This window comes from Mustela nigripes, chromosome 13 (genome assembly GCF_022355385.1).
Source record: "Mustela nigripes isolate SB6536 chromosome 13, MUSNIG.SB6536, whole genome shotgun sequence".
Classification (NCBI taxonomy): domain Eukaryota; kingdom Metazoa; phylum Chordata; class Mammalia; order Carnivora; family Mustelidae; genus Mustela; species Mustela nigripes.
The window spans coordinates 9380139-9395485 of NC_081569.1; the positions used below are offsets into that span (position 1 = coordinate 9380139).

Here is a 15347-nt window from a genome sequence, read left to right on the forward strand (position 1 = left end):
GTTTCTAAGACTATTTCCACTAGGGAAGTCTAGAGGCGCCTGAGTGGCTTGGTCAGTTAAGCGTCTAACTCGATCTCAGTGCCGTGAGTTCAAGCCCCGTGATGGAGCCTACTTAAATAAATAAATAATAACATAGAAAAGAAACACATATGTATTTAAATGAAAACTGATTCACACATTCATATTCATGTGCACTGCTGACTGAAGGAGGTCTACTTTAGCAAGAAAACGCATGAAGTCTGTAAACAATCAGAGCTGGATTTGTATCCTATTACCTGTTCCACATGAGCTGAGACCTTTGGAAAATTACTGACTATCCCCGTCTGTTTGTAAAATGGGACAAATACTAGGAATGTAAACATGAAAAGCCTGGATCTCATATCCATCCACCTCTTCCCACTTCGGACCACAAAACCAAGTTACTGTGCCTCGGGCTGCCATAATGGCGGCCTAGCTCATTCCCACACGACCAGAAGGATCTCTTCAAAACATAATTTGAGAAGTAACATATCCGAACACAGCCAAGTCCTCGTGGCCGTCAAGGCCCTGCTTTTTTCTCCCACTTAGGACTCTTTGGATACTGCTCCCCCTCCTGCTCCGTGTGCCCCCATCATGGTGGCCCGGCCACTGCTTCCTGAGGACCTCGGGGTCCTGCATTTACTGTTCCTTCTCCCCAGAACACTTTCCTTTGGCAGCGCGGGCATCCTTCTATCCTTTGGAGATCAGCTGTTTAAACGGCAACACCTCAGAAACACCTTTGATCTAAAACAGGCCTTCTGGTTATTTCCTATATAACCCATTGTTTATCCCTGTCAAGTAACTTACAGTAATCCCTACTTTTTAATTTCTCTGTTTATTGTCTGTCTTTGAGCAAGACGAGGATTTAGCGCCATCACTGTCATCGAACACGCCACTAATAACGTTTTAATGTACGGCTCTCAAGAATGTCACCTTCTTCTCTAAAGCAAAAAAATTAACACGAAACTTAGTGATCTTATTTCAAACACACTATTTTCAGGACTCCATTTGTAACGAATGCCCATTTTCTGAGAAGTGAAGTTTTCTCTACTAAAATGCCTTCATTATACAGTTGGCAGCATGGTACCCCCCCCCCGCAAAAAAAAAGAATACAAGCAAATTCACCTAAAAAACTAATTATCCTTCATTAGTTGTGGGCTTGTGGGAAAAAAAGAAAATCACATCTTCGTCAGTCAAGTACTTCATACTTCTCACTTGGCTCAAGAGATCAGGGGAAGACTTGGGCTCTTCACGCGAGCATGTGTGGGGGCAGGTGTGTGGACAGAACAGCTGCTGCCCGAGCAGAAAGTCTCACATGAAATAACGCATGTGGAAGTGTTTTGTTAAACTGTAAAACAGCGTCTCTGGGGCCAGTAAGCCCACGCTGATTTAGCTCCACTCGTAAAGGCTTTCCTTCCCGGCTACAGTGCAGGGTGCTGTGCATTTTAGCATTATTTTAAATATGTGATACTCCCTGTGACACCCAGACTGGGATGTTCTGCCCTCCCTCCTTTTATCGCTTCTTTCTCTTTCCTTAGACAAGTAAAATTTAAGATCATCAAGAGTCAAGCGTATAAAGGTCCTAAAAACTGAGCTCTCCTAAATAATAATCCTATGAGGAAAAAATTTTTAAAACACCACTGTGTTTTCATAGAGGTAATCATGTTTCGGAGGAACTAAAATTGATTACATCTTGGAACATGTTCAAAATGCCAGGTCCCAAACTGCTCTCAGCTTAAGCCTGGCAAGTCGGACAAGCACCTGGCCGTCATCAGGAAGGCCAGGGACACCACTCTGTCATAAATCACGACTTCTACCTGGCGCCTCATCCACGGTTTATGTCACTGGTTTCTATGACTAGCCTTCTAGACCCATTTCTGGGCCTCAATGGACCAGTGAAAAAGTTTAGGAAGTCTCAAGTAATAAACTGAATCGATAAATCGATAACACAGTTCCAAAATCTCCTTGACCAGGGCGACACGCTACCACTCCGCCTACGCCCCACCAGCTTTAAACTTTCCCAAGTTCAGGTACTGAGGTTCTTTGGCATCTGTGAAGCACTTGGTCGACTTCCAATTTCCCCTGCCTTTGCCAGAAAATGGCTAAACTTCCAAAAAGTGTTCCTGGAGTCGTCCAACATTCCCAGACTCCCATCTTATGGCTGGAAGAGTCCTTACTAATTTTAGATTCAAGGACGCCCTCTGTGAGCAATTAGCTGTTCGGAGTCTCCACCCCCATCCTGCTTAGACACCGACATCACCGACGCCGAGAAAACAAATACAGCTACCAACAGAGTCCACGAAAAACAGTCAAACCAAGGTGGGAGCACCACTTTGCAACTTTAATAAACAGGCTGGAGACCCCTCCGAAGGGAAAATGTGTCCTTCCTGCCCCTGCAGAGTTACAAGAGACAGGAGAAGACAAGAGCGAGGAAATCAGAGAAAAGGCAGGAGAGGAGACCCACAGAGAGCGATGCCCAGACAGGTGGGGCTGGAGCAGGGGAGGGTGAGCGGGCGGGGATACCAGGGGGACAGACAGAGGCATCTTAGGAAACAGCAACTCTGAAAACGAATTTCTCCCGCTGTGATTTTCAGGAGTATGAGCTTAAGAGTTCCCGAGCTTAAGAGCACATGTTAAAGCAAACAAAATGATGTCTCAACCGTTTAAGTGCAGCTTAAGACTGATTGTTAAGCGCCCCCTCCATAGTCTTGGTTCAGATACTCTTTCGAGAACCTTAGAATCATCAACCTCGCCCCTCTGTTCCTGACTTTTCACACATCCTCTCAGCCTTCCTCGCCAGCAGGGCAGCCAGGCACTCAGTCACCGGATGCGAAGAGATAAAGGCGCGCTTGGGAGCTGCGGGCTCTGGGAGGTGTGGCCCCTTACCTTCAGCAACACCACATCCACTGTCCTGTCCACCTTGGAGATGTCACACAGGCTGTAGCGCCTCTTGTGCCGCTCATACATTTTTGTTCCAACTGCACTCCCCCAAGTCCAGAGTTCCAAATGTCGCACGCTGAGCTGCAGATCTGTGCCTTCCAAACTCCTCTCTCTATAAAACCCTCAAAGGGTCCAAAATTGATTAAGAAGAAACTGAGTGGAATCCAATTCCTTGAACGGATGGAAGACTTTCTGGCGACTTCAGAGCACCGGGGTGATAAATTTGTAATTCATAATATAAACAGTAAGTGCCTCCTGATGTTCTACTTTATGCAGATCCCAAGTGAAAGAGAAGTGTGCAGCGTTTCCATCACTGGCGACAACTCCAGTAGAAAAATTAAGAATGAACCGGCTACGCATAATGGCCGACGCACGTGGGGGAAAAACCCAAAGCAGGCAATAAAAATCCAGTCTGCACTTTGTCAGGAAAAGCAAAAGAGAGAAAAAGGTAAAACAACTCTATTTCAAAGGGATGGCATGAAAACACTCTCATTCCCTCATTAAATTCTGTTCCTGCTTACAAAAAGAAAAAGAGAGAGAGAGAGAAGAGAGAAGGAAGGTAAGTTTTTTCCTTTACAGAAACAACACCCAAACCAAAAACCAGTAGAAGCTTGGAGATTCTGTTCAAAGTCCTTGGAGTCGGCCTCTTGCTCACCAGACAGTGGGGCTTGGTTCTGATTTCAGCTGCAAATCTCTACTGACAGCAGAGGAAAGGCAAAGAGAAAGACCACTCCTCCGGCCCTCCTCCCTCCTCCCTCCTCCCTCCTCGGGCGCTGGCCCTTCCCTACCCCAGCCCCCCTCCTCCCTCACCCTCAGGAACGTCACTACTTGCCCTTTCAGCTCCGCACCAGCAGCCTTGGAGGTTTGAAAACCTAATTGCAGTGGGAACATGATTCATCCACAGACGAAGAGAAAAACAAGGCTTCCTTTTCCAACCCACTTCCTCCTCCTCCTCCTCCTCCTCCTCACACTGTCCCCTATGAAAAAGGCTCTGTCAGGCATTGCAAGATGCAACTCGAACGCTCTGATGTCGGAGCAGCGCGATAATAAAAGGGGGAGGATGTCATCCTAAACACCACGAGCAAGTACAACATACTTATCTATTCCGCAAAGTATAGAAAATGGAAACGACCCGAGGCGCACACGCAGCTCCCTGCCAAATGCAAACCCATGATTTAATATGAGAAAAATGTTAGCCAAGTATTTCAGGGCTATGTCTCTAGAATCCAGAAGTGGCTACAAAAGTGCCTGATATGGTTTAAAAATCTTTCAAGAATGGTTCATTCTTTTTGCTTTTTTGGGGGGTGGGGTGGGGGGCAGAGGGTCGGCGGGGCAGAAAATGAGTGACAGAAGGGGCTTTAAAGACAATTCAAGAAAAAAGGAGTAGAATGAATGGGTGCATGTGTCAATACTTCTGAGAGAGGAGGGTCACCTGGGCTGGGACCACTTCCCCTTTCAGGGCTTTCATGGCACTGGTTGAGCCTTTGCCTGGCTCTGTCACTTCATTGTTGCGGAGACGCCCTCCCGCGCAGTCCTACCCCGTGCCACAGCCTCCGGGCAGCCCACTCCGGAATTCATCCTTACTTCAGACACCCTCTCAGCTTGGTTGGTAAGTGATCTGGGAGGGAAAGAAGGAACTGAGGGAAGCAAAAAGGGGGGGGGGGGGAAGAGTGGAGAAAGCAAAGAAGAAGATCTTATCCTTTAGGAGCGTTAGGCTGCCAATATTTTCCTCAAGAGGCTAGGGGAGTCCTCAGCCAGACCTAAAGAGTGTGAGTGAGGGGCTTCAGATACCACAGGGGAGAGGAAGAAGAGAGATTTCAAATAGTTCAAAACAGAGTACTGCAAACAGAGGTGGTAGCAAGGTTTTTCAGGGTTTTATGAAAGGGGTGGAGAAGGTCTGATGAGTCACCCTCTCCTCAGGCCAGGCGTTCATGTTGCTAACCAGCCAAAGGAGGGAAAGGCGGCAAACCCTATGAGAAAGCAAGATCTTTCCTCACCTACCACTACACCGCGGCCCTAGCTGTGCCCAACGTGGAGCCCTGATCCCTACCCCTGTGTCATCCAAGGCAGGTGGCCGGCCTCCCCCTCCCCACAAGCCCCCCACTCCCACGCCGTGAGCCCTGGCTCTGTGATCTTACCAACACTAACAGTGAAACAGATGTTGCTTTTCACTAAAGTGAGCATGGAAAACAGTAGAAACAGGATGATTAGACAGAGATTAAAAAGTTGTAAATAAAGTTGTTGCTCAGACTTACTAAAAGGGTGGGAACCTGACCAGGACCTTACAAATACTTTGAGACTCTGTGGTCCACAGCACAAATGGGAAGACCCATCAGGCTTTAGGATATGGGAAAATGTCTAGTTTTATCACCTCTTCTGTATGAACTTTCATCAAGCTGTAATTCAGAACCCCCCTCCTCTCCATATGAATACAAGGCCAGCTCCCCTCTGTCCTCCACATGGTTTATTCCTCCTGCCACTCCCTTCTGTTTTAATTAGAAGCAAATGTTTCCTGCTTGCAAGGTTCCCAGGCACCTCTCAGGGGACCAGAGATGCTCAGTCACCAGAGAGGCTTCCGACTCCCGATCCCGTCTAAGTGCTTACTGACTTAAACGCACACAATCTCTATTGCTTTAACAGATATTCTCTGCCTTGCAGGGAAGGCAAACAAATAACAAGGTCTCTGTCCTCAAGACGTTATGGAATTGAAAAGAAACCGGCTTCAAAATAATGCAATTGCCTGAAATGTTTTGAGACCTAACTAACCTTTTTATTTCTGGCGATCTGCTGACTTTGTGCCAGAGGCTGGAAGTCTAGGTTTCCTCCTCCTTCTGCACACAGAAACCTACTACAAAGATTTAGAACTGTCCTTCTATATTTTGTTTCTTCTTCTAGGATGAACACTCTGGATAGGGAACAGATACTTGTGGTGGAGAGGGAAGGGGGTGCCCCGACTGTTCTGCTTTCCCCTCTGGATCTGCTCAGCACTTTCCACAGAAGATAGAATCCGCAGTCCTGTGCTTTGGCCGCTGCTGTGACAATTCCAAGTTTTTATCAAAAACATCTGGAATCACTGAACAGTTATTCTGTTAGGAGTTTGAAACACAGCAACCAATCGTTTTATATCCAAACCAGAGCTGAGAGCTATGAATTTTTGTTTTGAGAAAATCCTCCCTTCTCCTAAATTTTGGGAATTTATAGTAAAATATACTTATTTCCAGCCTCTTACCACCATAGTAGTTATTTACAAGATTAATCGTATCTCCCTTCTGTGTCCTCCATCCCACTCTCGATCCACAAGAGGAGTCCCAAATTCTTCAAGAGAAGCAACCAGTCCTTTACTCTGTTCATACCACAGGACCAACACAAGTTCTAAAATATTCCAGAATATTTTATGCATTCTAATTCAATGACAGCATTTCTGTTCACAGATTAAATTTTCCCTTCATTTACTTAATTACAAGATCTAACACCTTATCCAAATTATTTAAGTAATTCTTATGGGTCAGGTCTCTTCAGCTGCTTTCCCTTAGGTAGAGCAGAGCCCAGTCTCAAGGCCCCACAGTCAAAATTTCTGAATTAGGACACCACCTAGTGGGGATGCTAACGACCCAAACAGAACACCGAAAGCCAGTAAGCACGGAGGGGAGGTGCAGGGAAGGAGGAAGGGGAGGAGTCTACTTCTACTAAGGATTTTTCCTATAACCCCAAAGTGAACACACAGCATCTGCATGAGACTGGGCACAGCTAACCGATCCCTCCCAATAGCCAGTTCGGTCCCTGCAGGAACACAAGGTACCAGGGTGAAAATCAAGGGTTCTTTCTGTTCCTCGGTGTGCTGCTGCCTCCCTGAGCAATGTGGGGTGGCGACTTGGCCTCTCCGGACCCAGGTTTCCAGAACTGAAAAATGACAGGGGATGAGTACAATAGGAAGCCCCCTCTTGATTGGATATGGTCAGCCTGAGACTAGGAAATCATCAGCTGCCGTATAGCTCAGAGGATGTGGGAAGATGCAGAGGAGAAAGAAAAAGGAATTGAGAAATTCTCTCAAAATCGGCTGCGGAGAACATACAGTGGTTCTTGCATCACTATGCTCTCCTCCTCCACTTTTCACGTGTCATCAGAAGGAAGGAAAGGTCTACCACAGTTAATTTTCATTTATCTGTGATTTTGTTACTTCAAAACAGTGAGTCACCCAGAATTACCCGTTTGTTGGTGGCAAAATTTATTAGAACATAGATAAAACACTTCTCCACTTGGGCAATTCTTGCCTGCCTGGAATAACAGAGTCCTTCACGTATGACAGCTGACTGGGACGAGCGAGAAGGAAATTACTGACAATGCTGCAAAAGCACTATTTCCCTCTGGGATTTCCTTTTTAATTTCAACTGAGGTGTTGGAGCACCACTGGTCCAGGAGAGGGAGGCCTCCCGTCCTCGTCCCCCAGGCCTTTCTCCAACAGATCTGGGGAGTCCATGAAGGTGAAGAGGCCTCGGAGAAGAGGGAGGCTGGCGGGCAGCCCCCCAGCAGTTCCAGTTCGCCTGGCGAGGGTGGCAGCCGAGCAGTGCCCCCGCTTGAAGCCCTTAGTGCCTTCGCAGGAAGAGACTCGAAGACCTTGCAGCCGGTGGCAGCAGATTCTCTGCCCCCAATTAACAGTGGCAAAAAAAAAAAAAAAAAAAAACTAAGATGGAAGAATATAAGAAAAATAGTCACAAAGCTTTAAAAATGTCTCTTCACAAACTTTTGCTCCTCTGGGGAGACAGGTCTCAGCAGGAACAAGTCCACAACTGTTGACTTTTACTACAACTGCCACCAGCCTGGTGAAATAAAAGGAGTGGGGAGAGAGCGAGGCGGCAGAAAGATAACTGCAGGTGGAGTAGTGACAGGACAGCTTCTTCTGCGGCAACAGTGATTACTAACAATGTGTCCTGCGTACCTGCTGTTTGCCAGGCGTCCACCTGCCGTCTCCTCGACTCCTCCTCAGGAGCTCGAAGGTTCGCGCCCACTTGGTGGCCGAGCAAGGGGGGCCCTCTGAGCTGCAGCCAGTGGTGTCAGGTCGTACAGCTAACAACGTGAGCCTCCCTTAACCCTCCTCTGTAAATCCTCTTTCCTTTCACTAATGCATCTTATTTTGCCCTGAGCAATCCCCCATAGTTAAAGAAATAGAACTATCGTTGAAAAAACATAAGTTAAAATTTGAGGAAAGAGGGGCGCTTGCATGGCTCAGTGGGTTAAAGCCTCTGCCTTCGGCTCAGGTCATGATCTCAGGGTCTTGGGATCCAGCCTCACATTGGGCTCTCCGCTCAGCAGGGAGCCTGCTTCCCCTCTCCTTCTGCTGCCTCTCTGCCTACTTGTGATCTCTGTCAAATAAATAATAAATAAAATCTTTAAAAAAAAATTTTGAGTTAAAACTCGGAATTTGTTACTCATATCAATATTCTCATATTAAGATTCTACAGAAATGCCAAAGGACTGAAAAATTTTTTTTCAATAAAAACGACAAATCGTTCCTAATTTTAGAAAGTACAGGTAGAAAGTGTATCATTACATTAAACAGACTTGACTTCTTCGTACTTAACATTTCCCTTCGACAGCTTCTCACTCTAGTAATCCATTACAAAAATCAGAACAACAACAAAAAAATCAGAACTAACGCATCCAACTCAGAGACTTTAGTCTGAATACCGACAACCGCCATCTAGGTCTTCCTCAGAATGCACTGATCTACTAATCCTACTTGTTCTCCTTGGGACAAGCATTATGGTGAGGCAGCATTTTCAATATCTGAAGATTCCCATCACGACTCATGCCCTCCTCAGAGCTTCTCTGCTGGATCACACTTGATCGTAATGATCATCACGACTACATCACACACCACAACCGCTAGCTGCCTGATGGCTCCGGGTGGGCCCTGTGACCGCCCACCCTGGGGTGGTTAAGATCAAGCTGGCCGTCTTAACACGAAGACCACCGTCTACAAGGATATGCGGCTCTGACGAACCAAGCTCACTTCCTCTACCTTTCCTGTTGGACTCAAAACAGGTCTCCTCCATACTGTAACAGACGTTCCCTACCTTGTGATTTTATATAAACACCCACTTTACATCTTCCCCTTCTACCTTCTTATTATCACTTTAGCCTGAACACGGCATCCTGAACCTAGATTCTGTGGCTGCAGTAACAGCTGCCCCTCCAAGCCGTGTGTCATTGGTAAAGCTGGAACAAGGCTAACAGTGAAGGCCCAGAGTTCACCCCAAAGCCGCCCCGGAAGGATGGCAGAGCAGCAACCAGCATTCCTGATGCTGTTCCACCAGCTACGAAGCCAACTGAACCGCCAGTCCCACTTCTTCATCTCCTTCACTATATGCAACAATCTGTAACATTTCTTGCTGAAGTTAACACATAGGAGATCCATAGCATTCTCCTGCTGAGCCTGTCCAGTGACCCTATCCAAAGAAGAACTGAGACTGCGCCCACGCAGTGCACTGTTAGATCATCACCCCGTGCGCTCGTGCACTGTATGTGAAACCAGCTCCCAAAGACAGTCACATCTGATCAACTATAAATCATACTTGCTGTTATTTCTGAGTCTTCTAGCAACATTTATTTTTAGCATGATCATTATGACTACATCACGTAAGACAGTGCAGCACTGACACAATAAAACAAAAGCTACTCTAATTTTTCTTCCTTATGGAGTCAGAACTACTTCTCACAGGCAGAAATTTTGCCAAATTCATAATCCTACAATTACCAACTTTTAGTTGAGCAAAATAACTGTAAGTAATAGCACCTCTTTCCCCCTCAAAGCCTTAAGAGTTAAAAGAATATGCACCCTCCACATGCTCTTATTCTTCAACACATTAACGATACTGTTAAAGAGCCATCCAAATACACTTCTGTTATTTTCCCCACCCAAGCAGTCTGTATACACATTTACAAGCACAAGGTTCAGATTAAACTTTCAGATGGTAAGCCAGACCTTGAAAAATATTCAAGTTATCACTTAAGTGATTTTTTAAAAAAGATGTACTTATTTGTGAGAGAGAAACAGAGAGAAGGGGGACGCACAGAGGGAGAGGGAGAGAGAAACTCTAAGCAAACTCCACACTGAACATGGAATGCAATGCGGGGGGCTCGATCTCACAACCCTGAGTTTATGAGCTAAACCAAAATCAAGAATCAGATGCTTAGCCAACTGCATCAGCCAGGCACCCCCATCACTTCAATGATTTAAAAAAAATTCTTCTTTTTTTTTTTTTAAAGATTTTATTTATTTGACAGAGAGAGATCACAAGTAGTCAGAGAGGCAGGCAGAGAGAGAGGGGGGAGGAAGCAGGCTCCCTGCGGAGCAGAGAGCCCGACGCGGGGCTCGATCCCAGGACTCTGGGATCATGACCTGAGCCAAAGGCAGAGGCTTTAACCCACTGAGCCACCCAGGCACCCCAATTTTTAAGCACCTTTACTGAGGCATCAGTGACATATAATAAACTGCATCTATGTAAGTATACCAAATATTCTGTATTCTTAAGTAGAATTTTCAAATTTATCCAAAGAATAGCTTTAAGACACGTTAGTATTTTAAAAACATGGAATGCTCAGAATGATAAAAATGGCATATTTAGTATCAGGAACAACTTAAACTAAGAAATTTCACGTGGAAAATTCATAATGTTGTTGTGACTGTATACTACAACTCCACGTGTCGCTGACCTAAACCTTCAACGAGATTTTCGGAAAATGAAGTGAAACAGACAGATATTTACTGAATACCCATGCCTAGCGCTAAAGATACAGCAGCCAGTGAGGCAAGAAGGAGTTATGATAATGCATGAGAAGTGTTCCAACAGAGGAGCACAGGGCACTCCACCTCTGAGAGAACATCTGCCTGGAGGTGTAGCCCACTCCCGGGTCCAGAGAGGCCTGCTGTAGCGATGCTGACTAACCTGAGGCCCGACAGAGCAGCAGGAACTCACCAGGTCAGAGCTGTGTGTGTGGCGCTGGGGGGAGCCCCAGGAGGGAGCCCCAGGAGGGAGAGTCTAGGGAGGCATTCTGGGTACAGGCTCTGGCAGAGGATGGGGTGTGAAGGCCCAGAGGCGAGAAACAGCAAGCGACAAAGGACAAGGCCTGAGCTGCAGAAAAAGGCCAGTTCCCGATGAACACAAGACTTATATTGAAAACTCTGAATCACTGCAACAAGAACAAGCCACTGCGGGCTGCTGGGTAGGGAAAGGCACGATCGGTTCTGCATTTCAAAAAGATCATTTTTTGGAGCAAGCTCCATAGACAGGAGGGAGAAGATGAGAGGCAGAGGAGGTGCGAATCTGGGTGATGAATGTGGAGACCAGGAGAAGAAAGTGGGAATCTGGAGGTATTTACCTTTAACAGGCACTGGGGATGGGAGAAGAGAGGGAGAAAGAAGTGTTACTTGACTGGGACTCTGCCCTGGGTGACCGGATAAACAGCGCAACGGAGCACAAGGCGGTGGCAGGGAGCAATCAGACGATCTGCCGGTTTTAGACGCAAAGCATCTGAAGGTCTCAGAGACACCCACGCAGAGCCCGGGTAAACGGGCGAGCGCGTGCATCTGGAGCCCAAGAAATGGCTGGGACTGGGCATTCAGATTTGGGAATCAACACACAGATGGGACACCACGGACACTGAAAGAAGGAAGCATCTCGTAGAAAGAAGGGTAAGCAATGTCAAGTGCTGTAAAACGGTCCAGCCAGTAAGACACTTGGATTTTGCTAACGTTTTTACGGACTGGTAGGGCAGCTCTGAGGTAGCAGAGTGATGAGAGCTGGATTTAAACAGCCTACCATTTCACAACAAAACATTTAGGCTCAGTCCATATACTCAATTTTTCCTATCTCTTTCCTACTAGAGAAAGCATCTTAGTGAATCCTTCCATATGGTTGCTATAGGACTGCTAACCTGGTAATAAAAATATTTTAGATTGTAAAAAACTTTGAGAAGTAAATGAAGCATTAACAGAGAAAAAGGACCAAGAACACAAAGTGAGTTCTATGCAACATGTATGCCCATTTTTTTGTGTACTTTCAACTCTTTCCAAGAGATTCTGTCCTAGGATCAGAACAGAACACTTGAGCGCACGCACTGCTATCCTGGTTAGGAATGAACAAGGGCTTCACAGCAGCTACAGGAGGGAAGGAGGGTGGGCAGTGTTTTGGCAAGGAAATGGAAAAAGAAGGGAAAAGCCAACAAGAAACTCCCTTTCCATATGAACATCTATGGAAATAAGAACAAACTTCATTCTGTAAAACAAAGGCAATGAGATCAAGGGAAACAACACTGACATTTACCGATCAGAATTTCCAAAGGGATTCTGTCATAACGAGCATGTCACGGCCAGTTAGTGATGAACTAGTGAATGTTAACAAAATTCATTTACCCCTTCAACAAATATGTAAATGCCTGCTGTAGTTGCGGTGCTCTGTAGGGTGTTACAAGCTATAAAGATAAAGGAGCCATTCCTGGAACCTCAAGGAAGGGACAGTAACATGAAATATAAACATGAGACTGGGGCGCCTGGGTGGCTCAGTGGGTTAAGCCGCTGCCTTCGGCTCAGGTCATGATCTCAGGGTCCTGGGATCGAGTCCCGCATCGGGCTCTCTGCTCGGCAGGGAGTCTGCTTCCTCCTCTCTCTCTCTGCCTGCTTCTCTGCCTACTTGTGATCTCTCTCTGTCAAATAAATAAATAAAATCTTAAAAAAAAAAATAAAAAAATAAACATGAGACTGGCATGGATTGTACAAATGAAATGCAGAATTCCAGCAAAGGAATGAGGATCTCTGGCTGAGCTGATTAGGCAGAACAATTCTACGGAGACAGGTGTTGTCTTTAAACAGTGTGAGTGAGGGTACAGGTGTTGATGAGTAGCAGGTATGATGGAGGAATGGCCAAACTGCCTACAGTTATACGCGTCAAATCCTTTAGGGGAGTGCTGGAACGTTAGCCTGGGAAAACATTAACCACCTAGATTATAAAAGCATATGATGTCATGCCAACAAGTAGACTCTACTCAGAGGCAAGTGGGAGCCAGCAAGGACTTTGGAGCAGAGAAGCCAGACGGCTTGTGCTGTAATTCAGGAAGACACTACAAAGGTCTTTGGCCTCATCAAGCCTAATCTCCCTGGTCTGGATGTCGTACCGCTATACGGTCCCCTCCAGTCTCATTAGCTACTATACCCCCCAAGATAGGTATCCAGTTGGTCTCTTAAGTTTCCACAATTAGGACTTGGTTCTTCCTACCTCAACGCCCCTGGCTCTTAGGAACAGGTGTGGCTTACAGAATCCCTTACACCTCATCACTGCGCCTTAGCCAAAAGCCACCCTTTAAATCCTACCTTCCTCATTAGGGAAACTCTCTGCCTACTCTAACCCACCTTAAAACTCTATGCCTTGAACTTCGATAATCCTGAACTCTGATGCACTCACTTTCCAGCGTTCTGGCCTGAACTGTTCCTTGATGCTTACTTTGACTCTAAGTAGATGGTGAGCTCCTTAAAGGCAACAGGCACTTCTTCTTCGGTTTCTCTTGCAGAGTCCTAAAAATGGCACCAAACACCCAAAGGATGGATGACTGAGCATGTCCTCATTTATTACCAGTCATACTCCTCAGACTTTTCCAATGGCCGACTAGATTTAGTTACTGAACAACAAGAGAAGAAATTTTTTTGTCAGTGTTAACACACAGAAAAGCTGTGCAGTCTAAAAGAGTTTAAAGCCCTGGTAGACGTGAAAACTTAATATTCAAAATAACCATGCCCCTAGGAAAATTTTGCATCCCACATAAAATGCAAATGTATTACTTTAGGAAATTACTCAACTTACTCTTCTTATTTTTCACTTCATGGCAAAAAGAATAGCCCTAATATAGTCACTCGGTCAGACAAGCCAAGAAATGATTCAGCTTCCCATGGAATACTTCCCTCATCCCTCCAGGCAAACACACACCACCATATAGTCATGCCTTCCAAAGAAATACAAAGGTATAACTTGCTCTTTTTAATCAACTGTCCAAAAGTCAAAACAAAGGGAAAAGAGAAAAATCCTTCAAGAAAAAAAAAAAAAAAACCCCTACTTTTTAATGCAACTGCCGGGTCAATTTCGGCATTTGCTCATTCCCAAAAGAATAAATCTGGTTTTGTTCATTTACACACTACCACTTGGAGATTGTATTCAATAATTTTATTCAACTAGAACAGATATTTTGATGTCCTGTACAAGTATAACATAGCGGTTTACCTCAGATGAAATTGTGAGAATTTGTGTCAGAAGAGATGGCAGCACAAAAATATGTTTTGGGGTGGTGGGGTGGCCCTATACTGAAAGCCACACAGGCTGAGATGTCCCCTACAGGATGTGGCAGAAGTGAAGGAGTGGCTCACTAGCTAGTGACACTCCAGCACGACAGTCCAAAAGATCAACCCTGCAGCGAGACTGTCTCAGGCACACTATATGACCTTTCTGTTCGTTGGTTTCTCACCTATAAAATGCAGGCAAAACCCATCAAGACAAAGCATCAAAGAAAATGTAGCTATGAGGAATAAATGAATTAATACATGTAAATTATGTTGTAAGTGCCTGAAGCATGAGTACTAAGTATTAGTTGCTGTAATATTTTAATTTTATTATCATCAATACATTTTTGCCTAATTTATCAAGAAAGAAAGAATGAGAGAGAGAAGTATTGAAGGCAGCCTACAAGCGTGTATGGAAGGCAGAGCCGAGTAACTGATATATTCTGACTCAAGCTGGAAATTAAAGACCCAAACACCTTTGCCTGGAATCAGATTACTAGGTTCCCTTTTCAAGACATTTGTATCCTGGGAAAAAGAAGCAGAGAGGGAGGAAAAGTCTTTTCTGTGTAAGTGGAGAAGGCAGGTAGCCTCCCCAGACGCTAAGACCAAAGAAACTTCTGAACTTCTCAATGCTGCGCTGCTTTATGGAGAAGCAATTCTTTAAAAAGGTCAAGAAAGGACTGGGAACTCAGAAGATAGAATTATTAGCCTTGGGGGAGGCACGGGCCAGGGGGCGGGGAGCGGAGAGAAAAACTCTTCATCTGAGGCAAAAGGAAAGGAGTAAGAAAAGACAGATATTTATAGATTTTTCCTGGCCAATCCCCAAGTGCCTAATTTGGACCGAATCTACAGTGTCCCTGAACTATCCCCACCCAGAAGGCTGAAATGCCATGGACCGGCGGGGAGAAGGAGTATTTGGCTCTAGGGAGAGCCAAAGGTGACTCTGGGAGAAAAGCCCAGCATGATGACATCTCACCTCTTCTAAGACTCTTCTACTGCAGCCACCCAAGTCAGCTTTCACCACCCAGCGTCCAGACTACACTTTACACCTGGCTGACTCTGCCTC

General features: G+C 45.6%; 1 protein-coding gene across 8 annotated transcripts in view; it reads right to left on the minus strand.

Moving 5' to 3' along the window:
• AKAP13 (A-kinase anchoring protein 13) overlaps positions 1 to 15347 on the minus strand; it is a 322148-nt gene that overhangs the window by 113973 nt on the left and 192828 nt on the right. The window contains exon 1 of one of the 8 annotated variants that reach the window (XM_059371622.1): positions 2905 to 3609. The exons of the other annotated variants lie outside the window; for them this stretch is intronic. Within the exon in view, the coding sequence (XP_059227605.1) occupies positions 2905 to 2985 (81 nt within the window). The 5' untranslated portion in view covers positions 2986 to 3609. Of the gene's footprint in view, positions 1 to 2904; positions 3610 to 15347 lie in introns of those variants that run through there. 8 annotated transcript variants of the gene reach the window in all.